We start from the raw sequence: 16,421 nt of genomic DNA, 5'->3' as shown, positions 1-16,421 counted from the left end.
AATGTCCAACATTCACCAAATTTCCCACACTTTCCCACAATTTCATCAGAATTGTTAGTATTCTCAGAGAAATCCACGAAAATGTAAAAAAAAAGAAAAAAGATCTCACAATTTTAAAGACCGTTATAAAATAAATTCCTGGTTCCGCACCAAAATTGAATGGATTCTTTCCTGAGCCATGCTGCATCCTTTCCTGCTGACAAACAAACAAACACAAAACCCAGAAGAAAACACAACCTCCTCGACGGATACATCCCAAGACCCAACTGAAGCTCCACAAACTCATATCATTCCATTGGAAATACCAGATTTAAAACAAAAATCAAGATTCATTAATAATTCTTGGCGGAAATTGTTAGATCCTGGATCTGTCTTTAAAGTTTCCGTGACTGTTGCGTAAACAAACTAACAAAGACAGAGATGGGGGTGAACACATAACCTCCTTGAAGAAGCTAAATCAAATGCTAATCCTAATACCTAATACTTTACTTGTTGTATTGTTAAAATATCTCATTTCTAATTCCAAACCAACCAAGCTAAGAGGGAAAACCTGAGGTTTAATACTTCAAATACTTAATGGACTTCACCAAAAAAGTGCATTTTATTTTGAAACTCTTGAGCAGAAGTAGTATATCTTCCTCCCACAGACTTGACAGTGAGCCGAGCTGTGCGTAAAAACCGGTCTCCTCCTCTGGCTCCTGGCTGATGGATGTGCCTCCACCGGGCTGCACATATAAACACGGAGCTCCAGCGGACACGTTCAATCCAAGAGCCAAACACACAGGGAGGGAAACAAGTGAAAGAAGAAGCAGGAGGAGAGGATCTCTGGCACATTCCCCAGGATGGAGGTAACTAACTCTGACTTCTCTGCTCGGCCTGTACTTTGAAAAACCACTGGAGCGCGTGTTTCCATCCTCTAGTGTGGTTCCGTGCAGCAACAGAGTGGTTGAAATGAATGCATTACATCATAGAGCCTCTGTTATTACTGTCATATATTCTGCAGGAGCCTCAAACTGTGTGAGCAACTATTTAAATGATTGTTATGTTACTCTGGCTCGAGTCAATACACGAAACATTGTATACACGTGTAGTTGTGTTGACTACTACCAGTGTAAAAGTCCTCATAGGCTGCAAGTGTAAAGTTACATGTGGTCATATTATGTATAAATACTCTTTGTACATATGTGAGATTGTGTGTGTGTGTGTGTGTGTGTGTGTGTGTTTGTGTGTGTGTGTGTGTGTGTCTTTAGATACATATGACAAATATCCTATCAAATACAAAACTATGTATTGTAATTTGAAACCCCGTCAAAGGATATACATACTTATGTATATATGTGTATAAATATGACATGTTTCTTTATTTGTCACATAACTAACTAGATGCATAGTATATAATGTAATTTAAAAAAAATGGATGTGTATATATATATGTTTGTGTCAGTGTGTGGTTATATTCAAACTAGATGCATTAGATATAATATGTAGTATGTAAGTTAAACCCTGTTAAAGGGTGTGTGTGTATATATATATATATATATACACACACACCCAACTAAATGCATGAGGTAATTGCATAATGTCATTTTAAACTCTGTTAAAGAATGACTGCATGAGTAAGTTTCCTAAGGGGGCAATGGTTATGCTACACACACACACTCTCACTCACTCACTCACTCACTCACTTAAACACTCAAACACACTCACACACATACAAACACACTCACACACACACACCAAGTCTCTGCTTCTCCTCCGGCTCCGGCTGATATGCTTGTGTTTCTCGGTCACGCCTTCATGACCACGATGAGAGAGGAAGTGGAGCTGACACAACATCTGTCACGAGCTCCATTACCATGAAGTACCAACAAGTGATTCTTCTTTACTATAAGAGTAAATCTTCAGATTATTATTATTCTGCCCCTTTGCTGAAAAAAGCTCCACTTCCTCTTCTCGGAGGACAGACTGTCTTTTACTGACTGAAGCTAAAAATAAGAGAAAAGTCCTGCGTGGTCTTCGAGCTATAAGCAGCCCGACTTCTACACATGTTTTTCTCACATGTTCCTCCTCCCTTTCCCCTTTTCCCTCAGACTCTTAACATCACTCCCATGTATTTAATGTCATGTGGCCCATAGGAGCAGAAACGCCCATTTCTCTTTTCCCACAGCCCACGAGGGATCACACCAGTAATCTGCCCCAGAATCCCCCTCGCATACTTTCACCACTGAAACTTTACGACTCGCGTGTGTTTTGGAACAACTCAGCTCCAGTTCAAGACTTTATTCATCTTCCACTGTTTGCAAGAATCCAGAAAAGAGAGTTTGGACTTTCCCCTGAAATCTGGAAAAGATGAAAGAATGAGAAAAGAATGATGATAAAAGGAAAGAAGAGGAACCTCTTAGTTTCTGGGAGATGAAGCTGTTATGAGAGAAAAACCCTGAACTTGAGGGCGAGAGCAAGTTCAGCTATTATTGTTGAGTTCTGCTTTTTTTTGGACGAAGTTTGTAAAAACCAAACCCGAATCTCACAAGCTCCGTTTTCATTACAAGATGTTAGATACAAATGCTGCCATCTCGCACATTCGGAGGCTGCGCAGCAGCAAAGTCAGTCTCACTTGTCCTCTATGACGCCTCATCCCATGTTTATCGAATGAAATAGCTAATTAACATGGAGGAGGTGGGATTTATGACCAATATTGAAGCCAGCCACCAGGGGGCGATCAATATGCTTTGGTTTCACTTTTGGGGAGCTGTCATGTCGTTCATCTTCATACACAGGCTACAGTAAAGATGGACGACATGACAGTGAAGCCCAATCCTCTTAATCCCTCCCTGCTGTGTTATAGGTCATATACCCCATCTCCTCCATGTTAGTAGATGGGACAAGGACCAAACTAAAACGTCAAAAAACACGTTAAATACATTTTTCTCGACGATCGGATCTCACACTGATGTTCGTGTTTCAGTTTGGTTTGAGTTCTTTGATGCTATAACAACAGGAGGAAGCCTCATGATTGACAGCTGAGACGGACTCATGATCGGTCGAGCACATACATTAGCTCCAAACCACGAGTACTGCTGCACAGACTCTGGCTCCAGATTCAGATGGTGGCGCCTGAATCCATAACAATTAAGCTTCAATTCCGGAGGAAGTGGCGACTAGTCGTCTATCTTTATTTGCAGTCTATGGTAAAATATGACTTCTCTTTGGCAGCCACAGTGATTTTATCCATTCTTAAAAACCTGAAGTAAAACCTGTGGACAGCCTGTGGTCTGTCAGACCACAGGCTGTCCACAGGTTCTGTTGGTTATTCTGGTTTGAATCCACTTATGAAACCGAATCAGTTTAGACAGGATCTTGCAACATCGACGCAGTTTATTGCAGCGGTTTGCTGCCGCAGCTGAGGATGGTTTTTGAGTTGTTCCTTGTCACCTGCTTTCATCTGTGTGGAGTTTGCATGTTCTCTCACTTCCTCCCACAGTCCATAGATTGTAAAAGGTTGTGTGTGTCTGTACGCTGGGTGCACCCCACCCCTCGGCCAGCAGGGACCCTCAAAAGATGAGCAGTATGGATGATTGTTGTGCTGCAGCCTCATCTTGAATATCTGGATGCAGCATTTGGCCTAAAGCTCCTGTAAGCGAGCGAGGAAGTTTCCTGTAAAGTGCTGCTTCAGCTCTACGCTCTGATGACCTCACACACATCAGTCTGAGCTGCGTGTTTCCAGCTTCAGGAAAGAGACGTTCATGTTCGCAGACTGCTGCCTCGAGCAAGACCCTAAACGAGATGGAATAATTTTTTATATTATGTTTTACTGTGTTGGAATGACGAAATACTGAGATGACAAACTGGAAATTGTGTGAATGTGTGTACTTACACAGTGTATGTGTGTGCACCTGAGGGTGTGTACTGTGTGTGTGTGGTGGAAGGGTTGTGGTTTTTCTTTGATGGAAAAACAACACAGCCAGAGAGGAGTGAGTATTTGGGTTCCACTTGCCAACCATATGGTGAGCACATTTATGATGTAATCCACAGTAAAGTGAAGAGTCCAGTCTGTACCAGCCAGTCATGACTTAGTGTTTTCCTTGTTTGCTTTAAACCAGTATTATTATTATTAGTAGTAGTATTTATAACCAGTGGTGGAGGAAATACTCAAACATAAAGCATTGACGGCTCTTGTTAGTTTTTCCAGGATTACCAACTCCAGCTTTAGGTAAAAGTACAAATAAAAAGACAAATATTTACTCAAGTGAAAGTAAAAGTACCACATTAACTTTTCTACTTAAGTAAAAGTAGTTACTTGCCGAGAGTAGCCTATAACCTAATACAACATCCTTAACTGTGTCTACTATTTATTATGTTTAATACAAGATTTGATAATTTTATTAAAGAATGCTGCAGTAGATGCTACTGAAAACAAACGTTTATATATTAATTAATATGAGCTGATTCTAAAAGATGGCCTCTGTTATCTGCCTGCTCTGATTGGATCAATGGACCAACTCGTCTCTCGTTATTAATTTTGAAAATATATGAAAACAAAGTGAACATGTAACTCAAACTTTAAGCTGTTCTCTTAGTCTCAGTGACGATATGGTCGAATCTCATTGTGCAGCCACTTGTATATAAAATAAACCTTCTTTTCATAGTTTACACGATTCATTTAAAGTCTAGTGATTGAAGAGTTTCTGATCCGAGTCCTGATTCGATAAGTCTGATGAAGAGCAAACCACCATAGTCACAATTTAGATTCCACCTCTGTTCCCCTGTGTGTGCGTGTTTGTGTGTTTCTCAGACAGCGTTTTGTAGTAGTTGCAACAAACATTCGGTAACCAGACGCAGACAGTGGGAAGTGGGAATTCGCTTTCTGCAGAATCTTCATATTTCCTCTTGTTGACACCGTTTCACAACATATTTGGTTTCCCTGGTGAAAACAGTAACAACGTGTAAAGTAAAAAAAGTGCTTCGGGCAAAAACGAACCATGTGAGCAACAGCTTCATCAAAGTTCATCTGAGTAACTCACAGGAGAGTCTTTGTGGAGTTTGTCACCAGTTGTGGCTGTTTTCCAGTCACTGGTTCCATAGAGTTTAGAATGGAGGGGATATGAACCGGTGTCGGCAGCTGAGGGCGATACCACGTGTTGGCCGTGAGCAGAACCCATGTTGTAAAATGTGCTGATGAAAGATGAAGAGAGAACCTGCTGTCGATGTAAATAATGCAGGTTTTAAAAAAAACTGAAGAAGCTGCACCGAAGTTCACAAACTCATCAAAACCACTTCCCCTTAATATGCCAGATTTTTTCATAAACATCTTTGAGTTCTTCTGTGAAAATCTAAAGAAATGCAACATCAAAGAAAGTAGAGGCGCTGGGCCATGTCCCACCCTTTTGGTTTAGTTTCGATAAAACAGTTTTTTGCTGACAAACAAACCAACTGGAACGTCCCTCAGCAGAATTCATGATACTTCTCCTTCTCCTTCAACATCCAGTATCGGCTGGAACGTTTATTTACATGTGACGAGCAGCTCGTTAGATGATTTGTGAGATAAATGCTGAAACACAGAAATGCTGACTGAGGCGTTTAAATTGTCCGTAAATGGTTTTAATCTAAAACCATCGATATAAAGTATCGTACTGGCAGAGCTGTCTAATGGGAAACTAACTCACTCTGGTTTACTGGCTGTATTTAAATCTCTGCTCCGTCTTAAACCACTTAAGGGGGTTTTGTGGGCGCCTGGCTCGTTGCACCTTTACGACCAATCAAATGCTTCGTAAAGCCTCTAACCGCTTCAGCTGTTTTTTTTTTGTTTTCTTTTATTGCAGATTGGTTGTTGTTGTTCTTTTGTTAAGCTTTGTTATTGTTCTCTGCCGTCACGTGGACTCAAACTACATGTCGAGGGTTATCAGGGAGGATGTTGCGTCAGGTTCGGCCTCGGTTGGGTTTCAGTGTGGGGGGGGGGGGGGTGAGGCTGACCTGTGCAGAGGAAACACACAGACACGCTGTTCGTTGAATGTGTGCAAGTCTGTGAAATATGAGGATTTCTAGCAATCCCCAGCTTTTGTGAGAGACTAAACTCAAACCTGTCATGTCGGTGTGGTCTCGATGGGGAGCATGTTTTCACCATCGAGGCTGGTTTGGTCTGAGGAGGTCAATGTGCCGCCGGCTGTGACTCCTCTCAGACCCATCTGCAGATTATCTGACGTGTCGCATTGTTTGGGCATAAAGTGCACGAGCGGCAGATTCATTGAGACAAAGTCGAACCAGGAAGTGGAAACTGCTAAACAAAAAAACCATCATCATGACTTTTTAACCTGCTTCCACATCTCCCTGCAGAACAGTTAACCCGTCCAGCCTGCGCCTCCACTACCACCCTCTTCTATTTCCTTTTTTTGGCAGAACGGAGAGCAAACACAGTTACTGCTGCAAGCTGCGCGTACTGTGCATGGGCCAGTTTATCAAAAGACAGGTTTTGCATATTTGCTTGAGGCTGTTTGTCAATATTGATCACATCCCAATCTAGATAATTAATATTTCTGGTTTCATCCCCCCGTGTTTGATTCATTCTGGTGATGCGAGGAGGCAGGTGCATGCTGCGAGTTTGAACGCGTTATATACCCATTTATCTTTTGGATCCACTACTACTAAGAGTGGGTGAATGGTTAAACTGTACTGTAGAGGAAAATAAATACACATTTACTATTTCATCATGTTATTTTTAGTTTCCAGTTTATTAGGTACACTTAAAACAACAGTCCTGTAATAAATCCTGCAACTGTTTTACATTGATTCAAAGTTTTTTGTTTGTTTTTTCTTTGGATGCTGCAGTTTGTGATGCAGTGGAACTTCATCTAACTCTTTCAGACGCATGTCACTTTTCTCTGGATGCTTGTTTTATTTTTCTCCGCCCTCCAGTTTGTCACACCAGTCTGCATCACCTCCCGTTTCCCATAAGGCAGCGGCGGCAGTGGCTCATAGAACCGTGCGCCCTGTTTACCTCACCCCTCAGACTGAGGCCCTCTCCGCTCCACTTCTACAAACACACAAACACACACAACACGGGCAATGAAAACATCAACACATGGTCAGTGTGGGTAGTGGAAAAGTGAGATATTCAGATGAGGTCTGGTCCAGAGACACATCACGTTTTCCTGGATAGGCAGCGAGAGGGAAGGTGCCTGTCGTCCCTCGTACCTTTTTAACAAGTGAAGGCCGAAGGCAGCCGCTCACTGTGCTGCTTTCCCCTCCTGCCAGAACACGTCGACTCGTGAAAACACTGGTAACTAAGCCCAAGTCGCCCGGTGAGCTTAATGAACAAGATTCTGCTGAACAGCTGCGCTTCAGTGCGAGTTATTTATCTTTACGTTCACAGATTTCCACCGTGCTCAGAGCACAAGCTTAGGAGGATTGAAGGGTTAAAGCAGGGAGAGGAGGTCAGAGATCCCGAGCCAGGCCTCATCTTCATCAGCTCCGTGGTAGATCACACGGCCTGCTGCTCTCTGACCTACCGCTGTTACATCGAGCAGATATGTCAGGATTTACTGGGACGTATATCATGTGCTTCCTCCGCTGTGCCTCTGGAAATAAGCCTCACGGGAGCAGACAAGCGTGGGCTTTGTGCGATCTGCTTGTCTCTGCGTTGTGCCGGTCATACATCAGAACTCGTGTCTCCGTCCGAAGACTGGAAATTGAGATTTTCAGGTGTGGTCATGTGCCCAGTCAAACCACACTGGAGGTCGAGACAGATTTTTTTAAGTGGCAGTGTGGCTGAGAATAGCCGATGACTGTCGGACTGTGTGTGGCACCTCCAGATGACTGCAGGAGGAAAATATTTGTTATATAGACGTCTGCACAGTTGTGTGTGTGTGTGTGTGTGTGTGTGCTGCGCTGCTAGTGACTTGTGAAGTTTCATAACTGGCCTGATGGGGATTCAAACCAACACATTCTCTCATTGACGAGAGTCGAGTTTAAACGTCCGCCGAGGCCGAACCCTCCCTTTTAAATTCAATGACGCTGCATCTAAATACACACGTTCATACAATTACATGTTCAATTTCATGACACTTTATTACACAAGTTCAAGGTCAAGGGCGGAGTTTAGATACTTTATCAGTCTCCTAAACAAGCCTGATGTTTCTCATCAACGGAAATTACTGAATAAAATGAAATCTCGCATGTTAAAGAAAGTATATAACAAATATGAACTGGTTCTATTTTGACCAATGTCCCATCCTTTTTCCAGGTTTCATTAAATCTACTGTGTACTTTTTGGATCATCAAAAACCATTGTGCTTTACAGTACAGTTTTTGCCATTCACCCAAATATGTGCATTTATCTGCAGCACTTGGGTTCATTATCTGGCCCAAGGACACTTCGGCATATAGCATGGGAAAGACTGGGATCGACCCACCAACCTTCTGGTTAGAGGACGACCACTCTACCCCTCAGTCAGTGGTTTGATAACCTAAATCTGATATGATTTGTCATAAAGGATCGTCCCAAAACAAACAAACAAACTTTAACTTCGATCCAGAGCCTGTTTTTTAAAAGCCACAATCACATGGGGGAAGGCTTCGCTTCAAGCAGCTTCTCTTCTTTTTTTTTTTTATCATCTCCTTGTTTAGACATGACCAACTCCTCTGTATGCTAGATTACAGTGTGTGCTCAGATGTGGTCCAGCTTATCCAGGGACGCTCTCTCTGAGGAGCTGGGGGGGGGGGGGGTGTACAGAGCAGAGCTGTGATCCAGGCTGCTTTGCTCGGCTCTGGAGCTTTTTCCCAGGCTGAGGGCCCCAGAAATAGCGTCTGCCCTGCTCCTCTCCTGCAGTGAACCACAGTTTCCCACTCGTTCTGAGAGTGCGGGGTCCCAGCTGAGTTGAACGCCGTCCTCATGTCCGACCAGAGGCCTTGTATGGCTCACTGGAGTATAATCCGCCTCTCTCGTCATCTCCCTGAATACAGTTTGTGAAATCCGGGGACTTCAAGTGAGAGAAAAGGATTTTTGCGTAGTTTGAGTACTTTTATGTATATTAAAGTATATTTTAGTTATGGTTGCTGCTGTAAAATCCTGTTTAAATGATTGTAGGGAATAAACTAATAAGAAAAAATCTACAATACAACTCGTTAGCTATTTTCAGACGTGAAATAAGTCTTGTTGTGTTTCCAAGTTGATGCATTTGTCCATTTTACATCCGTCACGTCCTAAAAACGTCATCATCTCTCCAACTCACCCACAATTAGTTATTTTCTTGTCTCCTATTGGCTCACGATCGACTATTTCCTGACCTTTTTAACATAAGTGATCCCAGAAAATGTCAGAGCTACTCACTCGGACATTCACGTTCTTACATTCAGCCCCGGAGGTTATTTCAGGAGAACATCCGGCGTTCGGTGCATGTCTGAAAGCAGCGTTAGCCTTTTTAAAAACATGAATAAAACAACATCTCCTCTGTGCTTGGTCATTGTTATAAGTCGGGGAGGTATTTGCATTGAGTCCGAAGTTATTTTCATTCTGCACGAAGAAGTTCATTAAAGATAAGGGCTCGCTGGGAGAGGACAGACATTAAGGACGTTAATCTGAAATAACTTCTACACCCACTTATCCCCGATGAAGCCTTTTGAATCTTGGCAGAATTCTCTCAATTCATTAAAGTCATTTTTTAAAGAAACTGATAAATGTTTAAAATATGGAAAATATAAGCTGCGCTGTACATGGCCAAGTTCCAGAGGTCGCCTTAAAAATAGAAATGTAATGTTTTTTACTCCATAATTACTTTTTAAAGTTATTAAAACAGAAATATCTTCCTGTGTCATTTAAATAAAGTTTAACAATAGAAAAATTCAACCTCTATTCGCACTCGAAAAATCTGAGCAACAATTGAACCAAACAAAGCTCCACTTCCTTTGCCTGCAGTATCGAGACTCGAGTTCGAGGCCTTTTGTTTTTCCAAGACAGGAAAGAGTTAAACAATTAGAGGTTACAGTGACTGTGTGGTCCCGGGTGATTACTATTTATCACGGATGTGATAAGAGAGCTCAGGAACGAGGGGCCGGGATGTGGATTAAGACTCAGGGACAAAGTGACAGGGGCGGTGCTGTCATAGGTTTGGGTGGAGGGAGCAAGGAGGTGAGGTCATGTTGAGGAGGTGGAGGGGAAAAAAATAATTAAAGCGTGCGATTAAAACGTGGAGTGTGTGTGTGTGTGTGTGTGTGTGTGTTTTTGTGTGTGTGTGTGTGTAAGAGATCCATGTTTCCATGGGTGACTGAGAAGAGAGGGAGAGAACTGAGGGGGCGAGCCCAGGAAACATGACAGGATCCACAGGGGAGATTTAAAGTGGGAAAATAAAAGCAGGATGAACGATGTGACAGTCCCCCAAAAGTGAGGCCAAATCAACTTAATCGCCCCCTGTTGGCAGACTGCGGTATAGGCCCTGTCTCCTCCACGTTAGCAGGTGGGACATGGCAAAAGCATATGCTGAATTGATTTTCTTTTCAAAGATGGTTTCTGTTATTTATTGTTCCTTTGTTCAACTGTTCTTGATACGTTTGGTTTTAATTAAGTTATTTGATGCTGAAACGGGGTGAAAGTTCGTGATTGATATGTTAGATATGTCTACGCAGGCGGATGGAGCCCTCTGTGCATACACTGTGTTCATTTCATCTGTATTTGTCTTAATAAGCTTATGGATACGGAAGAAATGGAAGAAACGGAGCAGTACCACAGAAGATCATCGGGGGGCAGTGTAGCCAGTAGTTAAAGGAAGTCATTTCCACAATTACGGAACTTTTTGAGGAGAAACTTTGCGAGTTGGGCGGAACGGCAGCTTTTGACTCTTTTGTCAGAGGTACATTGTCACAACCTTTTTCACCATCAGCTTGTTTATCGTTGTCAGGAACTCTTGACTCTGCATCGCCCTCAGGTGGATGGATTACCTAACACACATGTCAATATGAAGGACGTGTGGGCATTGACGGTTACTTACTCTCAAGTAGCCTAAACTCACAATTAGTTAATTTCATGTATTCAGATCGATCCACGGTGGCACGATGCATGAGAGTGAGAAGCTGTAAACAAGCGGCTCCGCCCATTTTCACAGCCCAAACACCAGATCCTGGAAAAACAGAGAGACACTGGAGGCTTGTTTTCAAGGCTGACGCTGGTTGCACATTCCGGGCCCGCAGCGTCGAGCCAACTTATCACACAGGCGGCTGATACGTGGAGTGAGTCAGTGGTCATCAAAGGGCAGCGTGGACGAGGGATGTTTAGCAATCAGCTTGGGAATGGTGGGAGAGACGGAGAGTTGGACGAGCCAAGACGTGATAACAGGACGAGGCTGCGAGGACCGGTCCTTCCTGTCAGAGGCTGCGGCATGATGCTGAGCAGCTGTGAGGAGAGAGAGAGAGAGAGAGAGAGAGAGAGAGAGAGACTCACTTCCTGTGTCCAAACCCTCTTCTCAGTTGGAAGAAAGACGAGTTCCTCCAAGGACGGAACTGAACAAACTGGTTTTTTTTTTATATATATATATATTTATATATCTCGACCCTCTGTTTCTCAATCTGTCTGCGTCTTACTGTCGAGAAGCAGGAAGTGAAACTTACTCTTTCTGAAAACACGTGCTCGTTCAGCTGCCCTCTGCACATTCTTATAGAAACGGACACTTTCTGTTTCAAGTGTGAACACAAAGAAATGACCTGATGTAAAAATGCAATCAACTCATTTCCTGTTGCACATTTACAACATTTTTTTCTACTTTGTGTAGTTGTGGTCACTTGAAATTACTATATTTTAAAGCAGAGCATATTCTTAAGTTTCTGAATATGCTGTTTAATATCCTTTCTCTCGCCATCTTGAGAATTCAAAGCATTCATGTCAAAGTTTGTTTCTCGTGCAAATATTAAAGCACAGACATTTTTTTCTCATTTTGATTGTGTTGATTATTGTGTGTTGTATGTCTGTATTTTCTCTCATGTCCGTACTTGAATCTCTATTGAGCCAAAAACAGGACTTCATTTTTATAGCAATATAATGAAACCTATTACCACTAATGAAACTTTGTAATGCTTTGTTGATGCCTTCTCTATATAAAGATGATAAATCATATTTAAGCATAAACCTGAAAAAGGTCCTTGATCTGAATGTTAAATGAAATGTTCTTTATTATGACAGTGTAGAAAGACTGCAGATGTTTCTTCTTCTTAATCTGTTGGTTGTAAAAGTTCTCAAACCTCCGTCTGTGTTTTAAAAGTGTCACAGATGCACTTGGGGAGTTTGTATCGTGAATCTCTAAAAAAAAATCTAATCAAATCAAAAAGTCAAACCTGGAATCCTTCAACTAAAGTGTTCACACCTTTATTCCACATGTGTATCCTTAACTCATGGGAGGCACTGCAATATTTGAAATTGTGACACTGTGTTGATAGACTGTTGTAATATATGTGTGTGTTTATATATATATGTGTGTTTTTGAGTAGTTTTATTGACTGTTTTCTGTTTTTCCAGGAGGATTCTCCATCCAAGCCGTCTGTGGCCGAGCTGGCTGGCAGGTTCAAAGGTCACATTCTACCGATGCCCACCACAAATGACGAGGTGTGCTTCTTTATTTTTATCCTGCGTGTAACAGTATCCACGCAACAGTGTACAATACAGCTTGTTTAGCCTGTGTCGAACAACACGTTGTTTTTTCACATCGTTTATGTTCTTGCTTAAAATAGTGAAAGCACACAGTGTGTTGACAGATTCCATTTCTTGTTTTTCTAGTCATTTCGAAGACGACCTCCGTGTTCCCTGAAGTTACACAAACCAAAAGATGACAATGAAGAATCAGATGTGAGTATTTATTATTTTGTTTTATTGACCCATGTGCCGCAAAAGGAAATCCCCTGGAAAACAGACACCGATTTGTTTAATTCAGGTTTTTATTGCAGCACAGTAGACAGTGTATTAAATCTGCAATTTTATCTATTTCTCTGCCTATTATCTCTGCCTGCATGACACACTGTGAAACCACACAAAGAATCTTTGCATGACCGGACGAATCCATCACAAGTTTGCACGATGTCTAAATCTTACTTTCACCGATGTTCCAATACAGATACTAGCATCGAAAATGTGTCTGACACAAGCAGCAGAGCAGGCGAATCTCTAAAGTGTGTCACCCAGATAAAACTACAATTTCCTTCTTTCTGTTTAACATCTTGAATCCAGAGAAAACATGGTCGCTCTCTTGCCAAATTTGCCATTTCACCCGGGTGTCATGTTTCCATCACTGCTGATAAGAACCTGTGTCTACAGCCGTGTAACTCGACCTGAGAGTGAATAACGATTGTATTGTTCCCATTGCAGACAAAGCCAGACGTTAGTGTGTGTTTGAGGTTTTTGACCAGTGAAAAAGGGGCTTTAACTATTTTTATTTAATATATCTTGTAGTTTTTATACCTTCAGGTCGTGTACCAGTATGTCCCAGTATGTCCCAGTATATCAGTGCACATTATAAACTAAATCAAAGCAGCACTCACTCTGCTCGGCCTCTTTTCATGTCTTCAAACTGCTGATTTTGAGAATCTATCTTTGTGTTACACTAACTCTGGTCTGTTCTCCTGCAGAAAACTGTTGTCTCCCCAAATCCCTTTAAATTCAAGATGAGGAACTCGTCCGTCATCGAGAAACTGCAGGTCAGTGCATCTTGCAGCTCTCAGAACATTTTGTGACGGGAAATGAGAAACAAAACAGCCGCTGGTTCACAGATGATGTTGTTAGAGGGCGTAGAACAGAGTCAGGGTTTTTTGGTTCTAATCAGGGAGGTTGAGATATTTGAAGCATTACTGCCCCCTACTGTCCACCTCCCTCTGGTGCGTGAGCTGCTCACATGCTGAGAGATGAAGGGGAAGGGCTTCTTGTCCCTGATGCCACCATCTGCTCAGATTAATGAGCTAATGGGATCACTCAGCCACTGGTGAGGCTCGAAACTCGCCACCGTTGAGTTCCTTTAGTTAGCAGTTCACACGGTGGGCAGCCATGGGACAAAAGGGCTGCCGCTTCTCCCTCTTCCTCTTCTCTCCGGTGCAGGTAGGACACTCGTCTTTAACCCCGAGCAGTGGTCGAGGGCCCACACTGGATTCTGTGTAGACTGAATGTTGACAGCTGTTGTTTATCACACTTAAGAGGGAGTTCCTGGACATGAGAGTTTTTAAAACAAGAAAGTGAAAGGTACTAGCAGAGCAACAGATTCTGAACTCATCATATTGTATTGGAAATGAATGAAATTAAGACTAGAATTGAAAATAATCACACCAATATTAATTATACCCTATAATCTCTTCCTGATTATAGTTGTCTTATAATAACGAGTCCTTGGTTGTTTTCGTATAATAAAGTTTGATTCAAACACAATGTGGTAGAGAGGAGATTATAGTGCCCAGGCTCCAGGATCTTCTCTTCCCCCCTTCAGGCCAACCTCGCCCTGTCACCCACTTCTCTCCTGCCTTCGCCCAAGAGCCCCGAGGTGAAGCTGCAGCCGGCGCCACGGTCGCCCCCCCCGCCCGGCAGCCCCCTGGGCCCCAGGCTGCGGCCCTCACGTCAGTCCAGCGAGGAGGAGGATCCCATCGGGTTCGAGGACCCGCCTGAGGGGACCCCCCTGCCGAGCTTCAACAAGGTAAACACATGGTCACAGCTTCACCACGATGGTTTCATATGCTTGTTGCTGTCCTGTGTGATTAAATGTGAGCTGCTGACACATTGATGGCACCTGGAGTGTTTTCACGCGCGATTCGCCAAATGCCCCCGTGATGTCACAGCCGGACACGTGGTCCTCGCACCCGTTGACGCGTTTCTCTGTGGGTGTCCGGCATCTTCTGTTTAAGCAGGCCTTAGATAAGCTGGTGCAAGATGCCACTGTAGAGCCTGAACGCCTCTGCAATGGAGGATTGAGGATGTAATCCCCTTAGCCTAGTTAGGAGTCCCTGTAGGTACCATCTTGTGCAGCGCTCTCACGCATATGCTAATTGGTGTTGGACAGTGACCAGAAGCCCTTTTTAACCACGCAAATTAATTAACGTTAAACCTAAATGAAAATTGACACTTGCTTTCCAAAACTTTTTCCCATGCAGACTCGTGCACGCCTGTCGTTCAAGAGACGCCCGCCCACGAGGCAGCACAGGAGGTCAGCCGGCGAGGAGGCGGGGGCCTTGGGGGGCGGCCTGTCCCCGTGTGAATTGTACAGTCCAAACGAAAATGGAGACAGGCAGGAGGTTTTTTTACACAGCCCGGCCGAGGAGGATGAATGTGGGCTACCGGGCAGCCTGGAAGAAGACAAGGACATGGACTGTGAAAAGACAGAGGACCAGGTAGCGGGGAGTGACCCCGACAATGAGGGGGAGCCGCAGGAGGAGCAGGAGGCCCGACTTGCTGAGGCTTTGGAGGAGGAGCAGCCACCTTCAGAGCTTTGCCCCGCTGAGCAGATAGAGGGCAGCATGGAGGGAGAGGAGGAGAGGCCTCGCCAAGAAGGAAACGAGGAACTGTGACTGTTTACTGTAAGAGAGAGAGAGAAACAACCAGATGTCTAAGTTATTCAAAGCTTTGTTTGAGAGAAGTTCCTCTTCTTTTAAGTGTCTGTTCTGTTTTTAAGTCCCTCTCCAGGCCGTGTATAGAACAGGTCTATAAACACCGGGGAGTAGTTGATGAGAGCAGCTGTGTCTCCGCACATGGAAATAAGCATCACTGTTGAAACTGTGTCCACGATCAGAAAAGACAATGTCACACACATGGGACTTTGAAAAATGCTGGTTAGCAAAAGGAAGAATATCTAGATTTATACTTATTTAGATTTCATAGCAGATTATGAAATGTCCAGGCTTCATTCAGAATCACTCTCACTTCAGATTGAAATTATAAACCGCTTTGTTTTCTGTTTTGATCGGTCGATATCTCTGCTTGTGTCCTATTTTTGTATACAACAAAAATATTTAAATCGCAGTTTTACTGTGGAGCGACCGAGGACCTCAGAAGCTATATACATAGAAATGTTATGAAAATAAACATCTTCCTTCTTATGTAAAGAAAACCTCATGTTAAACTTATTTGTCATCTTTTTGGGGAGTTTTGTTGAGTCATTACAGGTTAAACTGTATCTTTAGTTAGAGGTGTAGACTGTGTATTAAGAGGGATATGGCAGCTCTTGAAAATGAATCCAATCCAACTTTATCTTGGACCAAATTACATTTATAGAGCAAGATGTTTCTGGATATTTTAACTTGACTCCTTCACCACAGGAGGAAGTGGAGACGCACCGTCCATCTTTATAAACAGTTTATGGTTAGAACAGATGATAAGTGATTTCTGTGTCTGTGTGCGTAAGCTTCTTTGTTACAGCTGCTACTGTAGCTTTTGCTAATCATTATCATTAATATTTATTCAGTCTGCACACTCAGGG

The 16,421-nt window shown here is 43.0% G+C and overlaps 1 protein-coding gene across 1 annotated transcript; it reads left to right on the top strand.

The window, feature by feature from the left end:
- The first annotated feature begins 636 nt into the window (after nucleotides 1-636).
- On the top strand, nucleotides 637-16,052 carry zgc:153184 (uncharacterized protein LOC751652 homolog). Its single transcript, XM_053423540.1, has 6 exons — nucleotides 637-848; nucleotides 12,494-12,580; nucleotides 12,752-12,820; nucleotides 13,597-13,665; nucleotides 14,442-14,645; nucleotides 15,100-16,052. Exons 1-6 carry the CDS (start codon nucleotides 843-845, stop codon nucleotides 15,511-15,513), a joined length of 849 nt encoding a protein of 282 aa, XP_053279515.1. The 5' UTR covers nucleotides 637-842; the 3' UTR covers nucleotides 15,514-16,052.
- The last annotated feature ends 369 nt before the right edge of the window (nucleotides 16,053-16,421 follow it).

This window comes from Pleuronectes platessa, chromosome 5 (genome assembly GCF_947347685.1).
Source record: "Pleuronectes platessa chromosome 5, fPlePla1.1, whole genome shotgun sequence".
Classification (NCBI taxonomy): domain Eukaryota; kingdom Metazoa; phylum Chordata; class Actinopteri; order Pleuronectiformes; family Pleuronectidae; genus Pleuronectes; species Pleuronectes platessa.
This window is presented reverse-complemented; position numbering and strand designations above follow the sequence as displayed.

Bases quoted from the DNA above. Each gene is read 5' to 3' on its own strand.
- zgc:153184 (XM_053423540.1), top strand. The intron at 13,666-14,441 runs GTCAGTGCATCT...TCCCCCCTTCAG, and splicing joins CCGTCATCGAGAAACTGCAG to GCCAACCTCGCCCTGTCACC. The intron at 14,646-15,099 runs GTAAACACATGG...TTTCCCATGCAG, and splicing joins CCCTGCCGAGCTTCAACAAG to ACTCGTGCACGCCTGTCGTT.